This window comes from Rhinoderma darwinii, chromosome 1 (genome assembly GCF_050947455.1).
Source record: "Rhinoderma darwinii isolate aRhiDar2 chromosome 1, aRhiDar2.hap1, whole genome shotgun sequence".
Taxonomy (NCBI): Eukaryota; Metazoa; Chordata; class Amphibia; order Anura; family Rhinodermatidae; genus Rhinoderma; species Rhinoderma darwinii.
The window spans coordinates 433,851,279-433,868,688 of record NC_134687.1 but is presented as its reverse complement, the minus strand read 5'-3'; the positions used below and the strand labels follow the sequence as shown (position 1 = coordinate 433,868,688).

The following is a 17,410-nucleotide window of genomic DNA, read 5'->3' as shown; positions in this document are numbered from 1 at the left end:
ACTTCTCTGGCGAAGATAATAGTTTTAATGCGTTGATCCTTTTTGAATACAAGGTGAAATTTACTAAAGGTATTGACTATATAATCAGCTACAGAACCATTTGATTGAGTGCTTATCAGAGCACATCACATAGAAGAATGGTACATAGGGAACAACTATAATAAAAATGAAGAAAAGAGTGATTGAGTGGAGCACTTATAAGAGAACTTGAAAAGACTTATTAAATTAGTCAAGCATTTAGAGAAGAGTTTGTAAGTAGTTTAGGAAAGCAATTTATTAAAGTGGCCGCAGAAGAAGTTATAAAAAAAACATTCTAGGACAATTTATAGTTGAAGAGGGGGATTTCTTAGTAGGATATGAAGGCAACCTTGTATAAAACTTTTAAGAAAACAAAGATACAGTTGTGTCCTTCTCTACCTTTCCTCTTAACATAGCCTGAGATGTGTAGTGCAAGAGGACTAGCTTTGAACGGAAAAAAATATTTTTGTGATACTCTGTCACGAGACGTCTATACTATATTTGGCAACCCAATGGTTGTGGTGTGAATTGCAGCCTGTCAAGGGTCTTTCAAGCATCTTGTGATATTGTTTTGAATTTGTTTTATGAGAAATTGAAATATTTAGCCATATTCAAGAAAAAGTAAGGGTGGAAACATCTGTTCAATTTGCTGGGGTATGGATGGAGAAATGAATGGGTGGAGAGATGGGTGGAGTTAAAATACATTTGAATTGGTTGGTCGTGTTAGATTAGTTAGGCTTGTAAGGCATATAAACAAGAGTTTATACTACCTGTACAGTAGTAATCCAATCAAACAAATCTAAACTTAGCGGTACTGAAGATGATTCTTATTTTGTTGTGTATTGTGGTTTTTTTTTCTATCTCAGTCCTCCTCTAGTAAATTGCTTGAAGAACTAAATAAATTACATCAGACATTTTAACAGATATGATGCTATAATTTGTCACAGTGTCATAGTGGCAGTTCTCTCCTTGCATGTGCCTTCTCTTCTATGTCTTTTTCAATTTTACACCAACTGAATCCAATGCAGAGCCTGGTCTGAGGCCCCAATCACATGACCGTGCCCGCAATCACGGCCCGCGATTGCGGGCAAGGCCGGCCGCCGAATGACAGTCGCATTTTCGGGCCCGCAAAATGTAAAAGAACGGACATGTTCCATAATTCCCGGAACATTTCCGCGGCACGGACACCCTTGCATAGAGCTACGGAAAGGTGTCCGCGTTCAATGAAAGTGAATGGGTCCGTTTTTGCGGACCGCTATTGCGGTCCGCAAAAACTGAGGTTTTTTACGGTCATGTGCATGGGGCCTAAGGCAGTGTCAGGCTAGGTTCACACGACCATGTTACGTCCGTAATGTACGGAACGTATTTCGGCCAGAAGACCCGGACCGAACACAGTGCAGGGAGCCGGGCTCCTAGCATCATAGTGATGTACGATGCTAGGAGTCCCTGCCTCGCTGCAGGACAGCTGTCCCGTACTGTAATCATGATTACAGTACGGGACAGTAGTTCCACGCAGAGGCAGGGACTCCTAGCGTCGTACATCACTATGATGCTAGGAGCCCGGCTCCCTGCACTGTGTTCGGTCCGGGTCTTCCGGCCGAAATACGTTCCGTACATTACGGACGTAACATGGTCGTGTGAACCCAGCCTAAGGAGTAAGGATCTGGTTTTTGCAACTACATTGTATCCTGATGGGCATTTTCACAAGATGTTTTATAGATCTCCATGAAAGACATGAACAAACAAAGGTTATTAATATTCCCATTAAGCTAAGTAAACATATTACTTATTAGGGCAAATCCCCCAACATTACAGCTCTTCAGGGCAATGACCTTATTAAGTTTGTAAAAGTTTTGAATCATTCCATTGAGCATTAGTTAGAACAGAACCTCCAAAAGAAAGAAACAAATAAGTAGATGACAAAATGACCATTCTCGAAATAAGCTTTATATAATTCACCTGAACAGAGATTCTAAACCATAAGAACACTTAACCCCTTCCCGCCGCAGCCCTTTTTCAGATTTTCATTTTCGTTTTTTCCCTCACCACCTTCCAAAACCCATAACTTTTTTATTTTTCCGTCGATATAGTCCTATGAGGGCTTGATATTTGCGGGGCGAGTTGTAGTTTTTTTTAGCACCATTTATTGTGCCATATAATGTACTAGGAAACGGGAAAAAAAATATTTGTGGGGTAGAGAATGAAAAAAACAGCGATACCTCCATTGTTTTTTGGAATTTACTGTGCAATTAAAACAACATGTTAACTTTATTCTGTGGGTCAATACGATTACGGCGATACCAAATATATATTGTTTTTTCTATATTTTACTACTTTTACAAGTAAAAACCTAAGTGTAAAAAATAAAATTTATTTTGTGTTGCCAAATTCGGAGAGCCATAACTTTTTTATTTTTCCGTCGATTAAGTGGTATGAGGGCTTATTTTTTGCGGGATAAGCTGTAGTTTTTAATAATACTATTTTGGGGTACATGCAACGTTTTGATCACTTTTTATTTCATTTTTTGTGGGAGATGAGGTGACAAAAAAATAGAGATTCTGGCGTTTACAATTTAGTTTTTACGGTGTACACCGTACGGGTTAAATAATGATATATTGTAATAGTTCAGACTTTTACGGATGCGGCGATACCAATTCTGTTTATTCATTTATTTTTTTACTATGCTCCAGGGGGAAAATGGAAAAAGTTTTGTTTTTTTACTTTTAATTGAACTTTTTTTTTACACAAAAAAACAACTTTATTTTACTCATTTTTACTTTTTTTATTAGTTCCCCTAGGGGACTTCAACCAGCGATCGTTAGATTGCTTGAACGATATACTGCAATACTAATGTATTGCAGTATATCGTGATTCTGACAGGCTTCTATTAAGCCCTGCCGGAGCCAGCGATTAATAGGAGCACAAAAATGGCGGACCTGGGGGCCTTCATTAGGCCCCCAGGCAGCCATAGCAACCATCGCCCCCCCGCGATTGCTTTAAGGGGGGCGCGATAAGCTGTTAGAGGGGGTCGCCCCCCTCTTTCTAACTACTTAAATGCTGCGGTCGCTATTGACCGCGGCATTTAACGAGTTAAACAAGCGGGATCGCGCTCGAGCGTGACCCCACTCGTTACTCTGAAGTGTCGGCTGTAACATACAGCCGACACCAGCATTGTATGGAGCGGGTTCACTCCGTGAGCCTGTTCCATACTTCTCCTACCCGACTTTGGCGTATGGATACGTCAAATGTCGGGAAGGGGTTAAAGGGACACTCCAGCCAAAACTAAACTTTTCTATGTGTACCATTATGGTATTCCATGGGTGTCTCTCACCTGTTACTTTTCTTGCTGCTTCTATCTCTATATATCAGACTGGGATGGTTGCTTAGCATCAGTGTGAATCAGGCTCTGTGACACGCTTCCTCTACTGGAGTCTATGCCGATCTATGTGTCACCCATCACAGACTTCATCAGTTCCTGTACCACACTCGTTTTGCACAGGGGGGGGGACAGAAACTTCTATCATCAGCTACCACTGATACATGGACAGGTTCCTGTCACACAGGTATAATGTAGAAGAATATAGTGCAGCCTCCCTGTCTGTATACTTATGGTTTCAGCTTATTTTGGAGAATATAGAGAGAATAATAATCACAGTGTTTAGTTGGTCATGTGATGCTGTGCAGAAGTATCATGGGATTGATAGCAAAGCAGAGAGGAAGAGAAAGCTGGGGAAATCTAAGAATCAAGATGGAGGCTTTTTTTAAAGCACAGACAAGGCAGCAGTTCAATAAGTAAGTACAGCATACATTAAAGAAGTGCAGAGTGTGGTATACAGTCAGGGGGGAATGCAGACATGGAAAGTTGTGTTTTCACTGGAGGTCTTCTTTAAATCGGTTCTTTAGGATTTTGGTTTTAGCTAGCCCTCTTATTCTTGTAGAGGAGGGCTTTTAAATTACTTATTAAAAAAAATTACAAATTTGCTCCCTCCAGCGCCCACTGACCTGAGCATTGTTTCATGTAAGCATTTCAGCTGCACTAACATAGGTCCATATATGCCTCACGCCTCCTTTTATGTAATGTACGGGGCACCAGTATATTGCACAGACACGATGTCCCTGCTCATGCTGTGTCACACACTGACAGCTTTTTGACACAACTGTAGGGGATACATATCACAGAAAGTGACAGAGTGGGGCCCATGTATGGACCTGAGCACCACTGCTTTGTTTACATGCAGAGGATCTCAGGGCAGCTGGCACTGGAGGGAGGTTTTTTTAAACAAGAAATTGAAAAGCCCTCATTCTTTATGAATAAGAAGGCTAGCTAAACAAATTAATACATTCCATGGAAACACCTTTAACACAAGTTTTTCCGCAACATAGACACAGCTAACCAATGTTGTATATTAGAAACAGCTCCAAAGGCATAAAAATCGTAACTCTTAACTTTTCTCTGTTAAGAAAACAAGAAGTGCTTCGCATATACGTTAATACAAGCACAGTCTTTCTAAATAAATATACAAACACACACACACACACACACACACACACACACACACACACACACACATTCCCTTTAATATGCACTGTAAAACTAAGAACAGCTTGAGATTCCTGGATCCTGATGGACAAGGTCTAACAGGGCCCGCCAAAAATCATATGTCATTTATAGTACTGCTGTCCTCTTATTTGGCAAACAGAGCTGCAAAATCTGACCCTGCTCTTGCCATTCACCGATCCAATGTCTAACATGCTAATGCCGATTGTTTGTCTTTCCTGTTTGATGCTTTGTCAGCTCATATAATCAATCACTTTGGTTTTTCCACTGCAATCACATTATGATTGTTGCAAAAAAATATCTTAGACCCTATCTAAAATTGAGCCGTACTGTAACGTGCATTCTGGTTCTGTACATTCCATATATCCATAGGATTATTTATCAGAGAACTAATACCTGTATATTTTTGCCTTATTTGTGAAGCACAAGAAGTAAAATAACATAAATGGGAGATTTACTTAGAGGTTTACTTAATTTAACTTGTCAATCTTAAAGCAAAATAGATTGTAGTAAGATGTGCGCATGCCTCTTAATAAATTAGGTACAGCTCTGGCCATCTGTGCGCCAGAAAGGGAAATCTATAGATTTCTGCTATAATTTAGGCCAGTTTTTATATTGGCGTGACTTTTTTTGAAGGGACGAAAGGATTTTTTCTCTCTTAGCTGAGGTGGATATTCCATGTACATTCCTTTAATTATTTAATCAATTTAGTTAATTTGTTTCAATATTGGGTGTGATTTTTGTTAAATGGCGAAGGATTTTTTTCCTCTCTTAATTATGTATTAACAATTTTGACATTATTTACCCAATATCTCACAACATCAAATATGTAATGGGAAAAATTACATTGCATGAGACACTTTCCCAACCCCTCCAAACCCACTCCACCAAATCTCCCCAAATAAACACACCGAAACGTGTCAAAAAAAAAAAAAAGAATTACACAATGTTTACTTTTTGTAACTTTTCTTTTTCCTGGATAGGGTGTGTGAGGTCATAGTAATATGAGTATAACATTTCCACCTATATTAGAATAGAGGCCACAGCTCAAACCCCCAGTCAAACCATATAAAGAAAAAAAACGAAAAAAAAAACGGAGTAGATACGAAAACCCACACACTTTCTATTCATTTCATGTACATTATTGAATAATTATTAATCAACTCACTATTTCATATAGAAATTACACCTCATAACTCAAGATAGTAATACTTATGGACTTATATCAAACAAATCATTTCACGCCACCTTATTTAATGGTGTTGGAAAATTATTGTTTTCTTTTTCTTGAGTTTCAGATTAATCACATGGGCGGCTTTGCCTCTGTAGTCGTGGTTCTCTAGCCAAAAACTTAGCAGGTTACTCTGGTAATGTAAATTGGCATGATGTGCCATCTTCTTGATATAGCCTGAGCGTCGCTGGACCTAGCAAAGCAAAACAAATAGTTCTTCATACCAATGAGGAACATATATTCACAAATGATCTATGTTTTATTTGGACGGCTATGGAATGATCTGCAAATAAAAGAACCTTGTAGCTGTCAAGTAACAGTGGAAAGGCAGCTCGATAAGCTTTGAGAAATTGTACTTTATCAGCAATTGTGCAATTATTGGACGAGGGCGAGATGAATTGTCTGAATGTTGTACGGCACCAATCCAATATACTCCATAAATTTTAATAAGGTATTCAAAACCCAGAGCTGCAGGTACAGATATAGCTATCTTTAACTTGATTCTGATAACTTGCTGCAGCGTGATATCACACGACAAAAGCCATTGAAAAGTCATTGAAAAAGTAATGATAAGGGATCCAGACACTGTTTATTTAATGTGTTAAAAGTCAAGATAAAGACGGCTACATCTGTAAAAATGTCTCTTAATAATTAATTCTTCAGAAAATATTTCTAGTAGACCTATCTTGCATAAATTGTTCCTGCGAAAATGATTCTCTAGATCATCAGTCTTGTGTCTTAAATCAAAACAGGTTTTCAACAGAGTTGGATAACTGTGTGCAGATTTTGTTACTTATCCTCCAGCGTATCAATCCGTTGTTCTGTATCGTCTAATTGAGATGAATGGTGGTTAAGCGCGGTTTGAATAGAGAGTAGACCTTTCTGAACTGCTGCACCAACGGTATTAGTAAGTAAAGGTAGAGGCTCATTTTCCGCAGCTTTCGCAATAATTGCCATATCCATATTGGGGTATTTACCTCCCCCTTGAGTCCTCCCCACCTCTCTCTCTTATTTCACCTTTAGGGACACTTATACCATCCATATTGGGATCCATATAGAGGTCCAATTGCCGTTGAAACTCAATGAGCTCTTTTTCTGCAGGCACTGCGTTTTTCTTAGTCAGCGTCGCTGGTTTAAAGGATCGTAACATAGGGAGCTGTAATATAGGTTGTGGCCTAGGCATATAGTAAGTGGTCAGCAATTGTTCAGCGCTCTTAAATGACCACTATTAAATAGCCACTTATTACTTTACTCCTATTCTATGTTTTAGATCTGTCCAAACTTCGTCTCATCACTTATTTCTAACCACAAGTCAGTACAGGTTAATAAAATGTTGACAGTATTGTTAGTATTAGTTAATAGTAATATATAATGACAATGCTGCATCTCAATTCTAAGATATGATATAATATTTGGCGTTTATGTCAAGTTCACTGTCACATTTTGCTCATCCACCTCCCAAATATCGAGGGCAGCAAACCACTCACAAAGCCACTCGCCGACAGAACAGGAAGCCATCTTTCAGTTCAGTTGAGAGCCCCGAGAGCTCCTAACATTGATTCAAGAAGACCAAAAACGCAGAATCGGCAAAACTATCTGGCTGTTATCCATAGAGGCCCGCCGCAATCCTGAGAGCCAGGAAGAGAGCCGTCACACCATGTAGCCATGGGACCAAAGACATAGACAGGAATCTATGCTCTGGTAGCACAATACAGAGGTTTGAGCACGTAGAGCTGAACTCATACACCTCCCACATCCAGGCACCGGAACCGGAAGTCTTAACAATATTTCTAAATATTTTATACACAAAAATATTTAGTATTAAAGAACATAGTAACAAAAAGGAGAAGTCTCATTATGTATAATTGTACAGTTAATATCTGGTATTAGAATCATTTGAGGTCTATCATATTTCTATAAATAGGCTCAGGCAATCTTTTGCATATATGAAATGCATTTAAAAATGTCTATAAATGTGTTTAGCATAATCATGTGAATGATGTAGATACAATAGGAAATACATTATCTATAAAAACAGTTCAACAAAATGGAGAAATGATTCAGATGAGATTTGAGGAAGGGACATGCATAGCTGACTTCTGAAAGAAGGTTATACACATGGCACACATCTATATCTGTCTATATAACATTTGCTAATTGAATTGAAACATTTAGCTGCTGTAGGTACTCACCATATCAATTTGCCCCCAAGACACAATAAATAAGAATACATCACTCAAGAAATTAGAATTGGAAACAGTTGCTAGTTTATTACTCCGATAGTCAGGCATGTGTTTAATTTCTCGCAATTTTCTTTTTATACCACCTCAGTTAAAACAAACAGATTTTTTTTTCTAATAGGGGTGTACATACTTGTATTGTATAATAAAAAAATTATAAAAAATGTTCTCGTTTACTCTAATGTATCACCATCTTTTATCTCTACGTGTGGTCAGTGAAAGGAAACATTCTTGTTTACATGCAGAGTCTGAAAATCAATGCAAACCGAGTCCTCAGTTTTCATTGAGATAAATAATTCAAACCCCTTTCAATCATATAGCCTAATAATATCACAGTTTTTCTTTAAACATTCAATGAATTTTAGTCCAGACACATTTCCGTGATTTGCGGTGTCTCCTGGTTTAAGAGCTATAACTTTTTCTTTATTTATTTTAATGTTTCTTTTCTATACCATGTTGATTTAACAATATGTACAGTGTTTCCATTTTACGGCGGCTTCCATTTTTGTTGTAATATTATGCATAAGGGTTCCTTGAAGGGCCTGCAGCGCTGGCTAAAGGGGTTATCCCAGATGTGATTTTTTTTGGGGAAATGCAATAAGTAAACCAAAAAAATAAAACTTATGTATCCTTGCCCCCTGCGATCCAGCGCTGTCACTCTGGCGGCACTCCCGGTGGTTGTTTACATGCACGTAGCATGTAACCGCTGCAGCCAGTCAGAAAGCTCAGTGATGACACATAATGCCAGAAACACAACTTATGGCTGCTGAGCCCCACGGAGCCCTTTGATTGGCTGCAGCGGTTACATGCTAAGTGCATGTAAACAGCCACTGGGAGTGCCGCTGGAGCGTCAAGCACTGGATCACCAGGGCAAAGATGGGTAAGTATTGATTTTTTGGTTTATTTATTTTATTTCCAACCCCAAATAAAAAAAATTCACATCCCTGATATCCCCTTTAAGGGAACTGCAGCATTGCCCCTATCAGTTACAAGTTCACTGAACAGCCTGTGGCCTTTACTTTACTAAAGCAGTTGGCCCTCACTTTATGACTTGGGAAAAACTTCTTTAAAACAAAGAACTAAAATGTTTACACCCTCATTTTAATATATTACATTGTGTTTCATGGTATGGGGGGGGGGGGGGTTGGGATAACCCTTTGACATTTTGGCAGGTGCGTGTTGTCTGAGAGAGTGTCTCATAGTAACTCTTGTTTTACTTTTACCTTAATGTTCAATGTGAGAACGGTTATATGATATGATATATGATGTATTAAATATCTTGAGCAAGTTATTATCTCTCTTATGTGCCAGTTCAGCAGTGCCGGTGTAGATAGGCAGCCTATGTAGTCAAACATCACATATGGGAGGAACCTAACCCTGGGCCTCACTTCTCTAATAGTCCTATAGCACATGCATGGCCTATCTCTATGGTTCATACCTTTTTCCTTTTCATAAGTTTAAATCAGAAGCCAGCTAGCTGATGCGCTTCGAAATTCGCTGCTGGTGCTTAACTTTTGGGGTTGTTTTCAATAAATATCTATGGAAATTCTTATTGCCTGGCTACTAAACAAACTTAATATGGTTCCTGGGAGGAGTCCATCCATGGTTAATATACCTATTAAATAATTCTTAAATTAAAATGTTGTAATATATTTCTCGCAAGTATGGCATAGTAAATCCTTACCCTAATTGAAAGGAGTGAACTTTTCACACCCATTCTCTGTGGTATATGTATAGAACATTTTCTCAACATAATTGGTCAAGAACGCTTTTATCAAGGGGAAAGATATCATAGACGGGATCCCAATTATGTGGGACACAATAAAATGACAAGCTATTCCCCATGTGCATAAGAAACAGTATGTGTTTAACTAATGGCACAGCTCCAGTGTCAGAAGGCTCAGATTAATCATTGCAGCTTTTCTCCACACCTCTTCTATTTAAACACATATGGTGGAACTGTCATATTTCTTACCATGTGTTCTTTTAGGTAATAATTTATCCAAGTGTTAAACATGTCTCATTATGAAGCAGCTGTCGTATGAGATTAAATTATAGTTCGAAAATAGAGAGATGAAAAATATACATTTAGTAAGACTGCGACAAAGCGCACATATGTCACATATAGCATTGTTCTACTGGGTATACATGTTCAAATGGCCTGTTTACATAGATTTCACTCAAACACTTTAAATGTGTAAATTATTAATTCAGTCAAATTATTGTAGTCCAGCACCCAGTGGTTGGCATCAATGAAAGTCAGCAATATTGAAGTACCACTGCAAAAAAAATGCATTCTTCCTAATTGTGGGAAGTGGTTTATAGGGGTGTCTGTCCAAGTAGAGGAAAATGATGGTCAAAATTTGACCTGGTTGTAGAATTCCATACCAGAATGATGTAGAAATCAACCCAGTAAATCTCAACTTGGTGCCAAAAAGTATGAAGGTGATGTGGGTGCAAATACATATAGCTTTGTGACCCTTACTGTTTGACATCGTTGGGGATCTGGGTCCACAAACTATTTTATCTTACACACTAATGACATGTCAATGACTTTTGGATTCATATACCATGTTTTTAAGGGAAACATTATATTCTCCCAATTCTATGAAACTATAGGATATTAGTGGATTAACATGGAAATTTGTAAAGGCACAAAGGGGTAGATAAGGGGTTGGCTTAGTAGGTTCTATTTGAACCCTATACACAGGCCTCTGAACTTTGGATTTGGGGCTGGATGCAAAATCATGCTTTATAGGTATCTTGTAGGTGTCTCTGGGTGCATCATGTCAGATGCATTATAAAATGATATATACTATAAAATATCTTATTCATGGACAAACTACAGAATGGCTATTAACATACTAAAACCTAACATATTACTTTGAGATTCTGTTTAAAAGGTTTAAGAAAAATAAAAGATAAAAACAACAGTTAAAGGGTACCTCCAATATTTCTGGTGTTCTTGTCTTCTGGGAGAAGTTTAAATCTGGTGGTGGGAGATGCAGCCTTGCAGAACAAGTGGTGCTATTGCCGAAGCAACCTTATGATGTCTAAAGCCTCTTCTGCAGGAGAGGCCTTGGACGCTGTATGGTTGAATTTGGCAACAGTACTGCCTTATTTTCTGGTGGTGACTTCCACTATTAGATCTAAACTTCTGGATAAAGATAATGCTCTGGAGATACCATTTAAGAGTAATTGTAATATTAATAGTATAATAAGTATATACAGGTCTGTTCATCCTTACCTTTTCCCATTTCCCAACATATACTGAGAGGTTTGTTGTGAGATTACCAAAACAAAAAACATGATTTCACAAAACTCTATCACGAGAAGTCTATGCTATAGGTGTCTATGTGTGGACACCCTGTGTTGTGATGGAAATTGCAGCCTGCGAAGGGTTTTGCTAGCATGTCGCGATATTGTATTGAATTTGTTTCATGACAAAATTGATTCATTAACCAAATTCAAGCAAAGGTAATAGTGGACACATCTGTAAGTATATTTTAAATGATTGAAAAAGGTGTACGGCTTTTCCCATGCTTCCCCTTAATTAATTTCGAATCAATATATTCAATTTTATCAATTGTTTAGAATTGCTTCATTAAAATAGAGTCACAACTATGATTGTATCTGAAACCTGTGCCTTACCTTCACTAATACATAGGGCACTCAACCAGCAGTAGCATCAGACAGATGGCATATCTAAAATGGCAACATGACGATAATCTTTCACAGCCAAACCAACACTACACAGACTACTGTGTTGTATTGGCAGAAGGGTAACTTGTATTGAAAAGACAAATGTGGAACCAGAACCAAAACCCCAAAGGTAAATGCTGATAAAACAGAACTATAAATACTTGTCTACTTTGATCCAAAATGTTATTTGCTATTTAATTAACTGGCGTGGAAGTTACTGGGTTTGGAAAGGGTGGCTGATAAAAATATAGATTGATGTGTGGTCTATCTATTCTTTTCCAACTCACAGATAAAATATCTAACAGACTGAGACCCAGTGTCATAAATGTTTGTCTTTCTCTCAGTTATAAACCTTCTCCAGAAGATCCAACCATGACATTGCCATTCTGGTGAAGCAGCCAACCCTATTAGGTGAATACAATTGTATCATTTCTTAGATCTTGTGTGTTAACATTATATCCAGTATTCCAGATACTATTAGATACACATTCTTGATGCTGCCTTGAAACATCAGATGTGCCGCAAATAACATATAGTTTAGGTCAAGTAACTGGATTCCTGGAAAAAAAAAGAGTAAGAACACTGAAGATCTAGACCGGCATGGTTCACACAATAGATTTTTTACCAATGAACACAATTAATAACAGGCGTAGGTCGTCTGCAAGAAAAAAATCTATCTTTCAATGAGGAGGAGTAAACAGTAAAGAACTCAATATGACATTTCCTAATTAAACAACCATACTCAATGTACTACGGTTTGAAATCTAAGCAAAATTGGCTTCTCTATATTCCCCCTCCAAATACTATAAGAATCATTAGATATGATTAACATCAAACTAATCTTTGTTAAAGAAATCATTAACTATGATAGGCAATAATGAATACATGACACGATTTCACCAGTTATGTATCTATAATGGTTCACATGTACAAACTCTAAATTGTAATATGTGAGGTGTAGGGCTTGTAAGATTTTTCAGGATCTACTAGTATATCCACACTACAATAGTGACCACATGAGCCTAACATTATTAAAAGTAATGGCTGATTGTTACATTACACACTTACTCATCATTTTAATAAGATCTAACCACACGTCTAAAGATGCAGAAGATTTATGAGCAGTTTCTGTATATTTAACTCTAAATGTTAGCCTTCAACAAATAGTGTTTTAATGTTAGGTCAACAAATAGTGACGATCACCCATGTGCCGCCATAATTCAAACTTAAAATAAGCTTCATATACATAGTGTCCAAAATAATTTACATTTTTTTCTCTGGGTTTTCATGGCTCTTTATAAAAACAAAAGAGAACCCTAACCTTATCTAATGTGTAACATTCCAGATTATACAGTCTATCTATTTAGCTCTCAGATCTTGGCCGATTTTACATTATAAGTAAGAAAAGGGCCATATCTTTTAATAAACATTTCATAGCACAGAAGCACATTGAAGTCACAAAGCAAAAGACATCAAATACATAAGAAAATCTTCGCTGATCTAAGTGGCAAAGATGTAAGAATCTAACCATTGTAGAGCAGTAGAAAAAAATCTGCAAAGGGAATCAAAAAGATGGAAATCTAAAAGACTTCATATTCACATTAAATAAAATTCAAAAAGAGAAGCAAAAGATCAAACACAAAAATTCTCCCCATCCTGCCTAAAAAGATACAGAGCTGAATCAAACTCAAAGATTAACTTTCACTCACACAATATTTGGCTTCAAAAGAGCACCAGGTGCAGTGAGATCAGATGTGGACACTTACACTGCCCTGTTATTCCAAAGAATACAAAGTCCCAGAGTGACAAAGTTAAAAAGGAATTGAACATCCACATCTCCACAAGCTTAATGGGATGTAAAATACAGCAATCCATTTCAAATCATTATATAGCGTACCCAGACATGACAGCATATATATATATATATATATATATATATATATATATAGAGAGAGAGAGAGAGAGAGAGATATAGATATCTATATATATATCTATATATCTATATATATATATATATCTATATATATATATGTGTATATATATATAGATATCTATATATAGATATTTATACATATCTATATATAGATATAGATATCTATATCTATATATAGATATATATTCAGTTTATAAACTCTCAGATACATAGGCTAAGTACTAAAATATTCATCATAATTCCTATACTGATAGTGAGGAGCACCAGCACACAGCACAATGCTACTTTCTCAGAAGAATACAGTTAGAGCATGTGCTCTTTGTGTCCTACATACTAGTTTCTTAAAATTCCCATATCTTGTAGCACCAAGACAATCCTAATAGATTAAGCCTTGGAATATATAGCTCATCCCCTGCTGCTACTTTGCTTTTCTTTATGTTTTTCTATAACATTTAAAGCACTCAATTACGTTAACAATTTAAAGGGAAAGTGCTTGCAGGAAAAAGAGGAAAAACATTGTCATCACTGATGCTGAGCATCTTCTTACCTTCAGCATGGGCTCCAAGAAGCAGGATGAAGAAGAGGAGGATGAAAGGGTGGACATAGAGACCAGGAGACGGGCATATTCCACGGGTCAACATGTCAGAACCTCAGACTCTAAGGAAACCAGGATAAGTAAGGGCAGTTGAGGAAGATTTCCAGCTCTGGTCTGCACATCCACTGAAAGATGTCTGGGGGTGAGATTCACAAGGACTCATTCATGTGAGCAAACTCTCCTGGTGTGGCTATTGATTAAAGGGGAAGAGGAAAGAGGCACAGAAATGCACAGAGAGGGCTCTGTGCTTGTTTATGAAAAGAATGATACTGTACTGAAATGGAGAAGGAGGGAGAGAGACAAGGCAGTGTGATAAAGAAGAGAAAGCGAGAGGGCAGGCAGAGAGTACAGACACTATGAAAGAAAGGATGTAGACAGCAGCAACAGAAAGAAGAGTGAATGGGAATTGAAAGATACAGCAATGATCTACAAAGAAGGAACATGCTATAGGGGGCGAATTTAGGCACAGAAAAGGGAGTGAGAATGGGAGAGGGATACAGAAAAAGAAACAAAATCTTCAGTACAAACCTAATGTGACACACTGTGTGTTGTGTTCCGGTAGGCTGCTGCTAAGAAGCATTCATATTATAACATCCAAGGCAACGCACTGAGAGAATGCAGGCACCAAGTGCTATAAGGCACAGACACATGGAAAGGAAAGCATGCACTAAAGGGAACTGCGGTGGGAACTGTGCAATAGGATAGTGAGGGTAAAAATAGACTAGCAGTGGATACAGTATGTGAGCTATGCATCAAACCATCACAGAGACCATAACCAACCATAGAGTTTTCATTCAATTGCATGCTAATAATTGTAGTATTAATATGTATTCTGATTTAAAGGGACAGTATAGGACGTATTTAATACATTTTAAAATGTATCAACATATATTAAAATTAAACATTTACATAGACATTTACAGGTGTTGTTATAGCTTCTATGCTTTACATTGACCCTATCATCCATATGTAAATTAGTAATGTTGCATAGCATACCTGTTCTAAACCCAATTATATATAAAAAGTCATCCACTATTATGTACGTATAATGTTATGTTGTATTGTTGCACAGTGAAATATATCAGACAGTTCCTAAAGTCACTTTAATACCATTCAATGCTTGTTGTTTTCTTTATTTTCTTGTATTCTCCTTCAATATTGTTTATTGCTTTTTTTTACTTTACTCTGAGATCACTCAATGATATTCATCTATATGAATTTTTAAGTAAATATTTTCCTGATTCAATATATGGGTCATTTAATCTAAAGTACTTATTTCCCAGGAACTGCATATTACATATGAAGCAGTGGTCATCAGTGAATCTTGGTTATACATTTAGTTCTATGTAAGAATTAATGTAGAGGAGTGGCTAAAGAGGAGGCTGGCAGGGAATGTGCCCTAGGTAATGTAGTTTGTGCCAATGAGAAGCTTGCAGGTAGACTGGTAGACAGACAGTCTTGCAAAAGTGGTCAGAACTGAAAAAGCGCCTAGCTATGCCTCTGATTATTGTAAAAGTTAATATGACAGATGACTATGGGCTTGATACGGTATTTGTTGATAGGCAACAGGAGGTTGGCAATGGGTCCTGTATGTATTACCTGTTATTATTTATATTAAGAAAGAGTAATTTAGAATAATGTTTCATATAATGGAAACAATAGTGTAGTAATAGTATAAACATTGATTGAAAATAAATGATGTTCTCATCTGATCAATAAAAAATGCAATAGTGAACTTTTTACACCTTCCAGTAATCTACATTGTCAGAAAGGTAGCACTTGTGTGTGTGTAGGGGTGTGGGGGGGGGGGTGGAATAGAAATATCAAAGCAACAGTGTAAACATGTGTACAATATACATAACATAGCATCATATTTAGTAATACAGAGACTAGTAATAATCAGCACATTTCAATTCAGTTGGAAAAAAATAATCTGCAATTACCGAGGTTTAACCTTTACATATATTTTCAAAGGTTACTTCAACTAAATATGGCATCTAATAGAAATATGGTAATACCCTTTAATAAAATCAGTAAATTGTTATCATGTTATATGGACTGTTTATATCAAGTATGCATCATACTACAGAATATACTAAATAGAGTCTGTTTTATAATATGATTGTGTTTCCCTGACTGAGATACAATCTAGTAAATGAAAAGATGCATGAAATAGGGGAGTAAGCAGAACTTCAATAAAACCTCTCTAAAAGACGCCCTCTTTGAGAAGACTATCCATAATCCAGGTGAGATTTTCAATTCCCTTATATCCTCTATTTATTTAATATTTTATGCAAAATAAAATCTAAAAATATATGACCACTCATAATATCAGTGAAAAATGGCTTTTCTCAAAGAAAAGAAAACGGCCAATATAATTCTTTGAGAAAAGCCATTTTTCACTGATATTATGAGTGGTCATATATTTTTAGATTTTATTTTGCATAAAATATTAAGTCATTATTAATCAGTGAAACAGGAAAGATTAGCCCTATCCCCAACCGCTTAGCAACACAGCTCTTAAGGTTTGTTAGTTTGTTATGTGAACTTTTTCGGCTCTGTTAAATGGATAAGAGGACATACAAGACAAGCTATTTTCCAACCCGGCTAGATAAACATTGTAAAGGCCTATTTACACGGGCTAATGGGGTGAACAAATGTTCGTAGGAACGCTCGTTCCCCATCATTGCCCTGTGTTAGCAGGACAGTGATCAGCCGACAAACAAACAAACGCTCATTCGTCAGCTGATTGCATATTTTATGCGGCCAGAAAAACGGTCGATGTTGTTGGCAGCACATCTCCCTGTGCAAACATTTTGCTCTGTTTCAATGGAGAAAAGGAGCAGTGATCGACATGCTGTATTGTCATTCGGTGCTCTTTTAATGGACAAAATATCTGCCAGTGTAAAAGGAATTTTAGAGCATTTTGCAGATCTAATAGATGTCAAGGAACCTGTCATGTTGTGAGGTTCCCTTTAATGTTCGAATGGTTATTTTGAGTCATTAAGTTCTCCTCTTTAGAGACAGAAAGTGCCAAACTGGCGATAATGTTATAAAATAATGAAATAAATACCCTTCAAAAAATTGCTTCCGGAATCTGGTTTGCAGAGCTGTGATTTGTTAACTCGTCGGT

The 17,410-nt window shown here is 37.1% G+C and overlaps 1 protein-coding gene across 1 annotated transcript in view; it reads right to left on the bottom strand.

Moving 5' to 3' along the window:
• The window catches only part of SEZ6L (seizure related 6 homolog like), a 546,424-nt gene extending 531,437 nt beyond the window's left edge, over nt 1-14,987 (bottom strand). Inside the window, exons 1-2 of the mRNA XM_075830799.1 lie at nt 14,806-14,987; nt 14,230-14,413 (exon numbers count right to left, since the gene is read on the bottom strand). Of these exons, the coding sequence (XP_075686914.1) occupies nt 14,230-14,323 (94 nt within the window). The 5' untranslated portion in view covers nt 14,324-14,413; nt 14,806-14,987. The remainder of the gene's footprint in view (nt 1-14,229; nt 14,414-14,805) is intronic.
• Between the last annotated feature and the right edge of the window lie 2,423 nt (nt 14,988-17,410).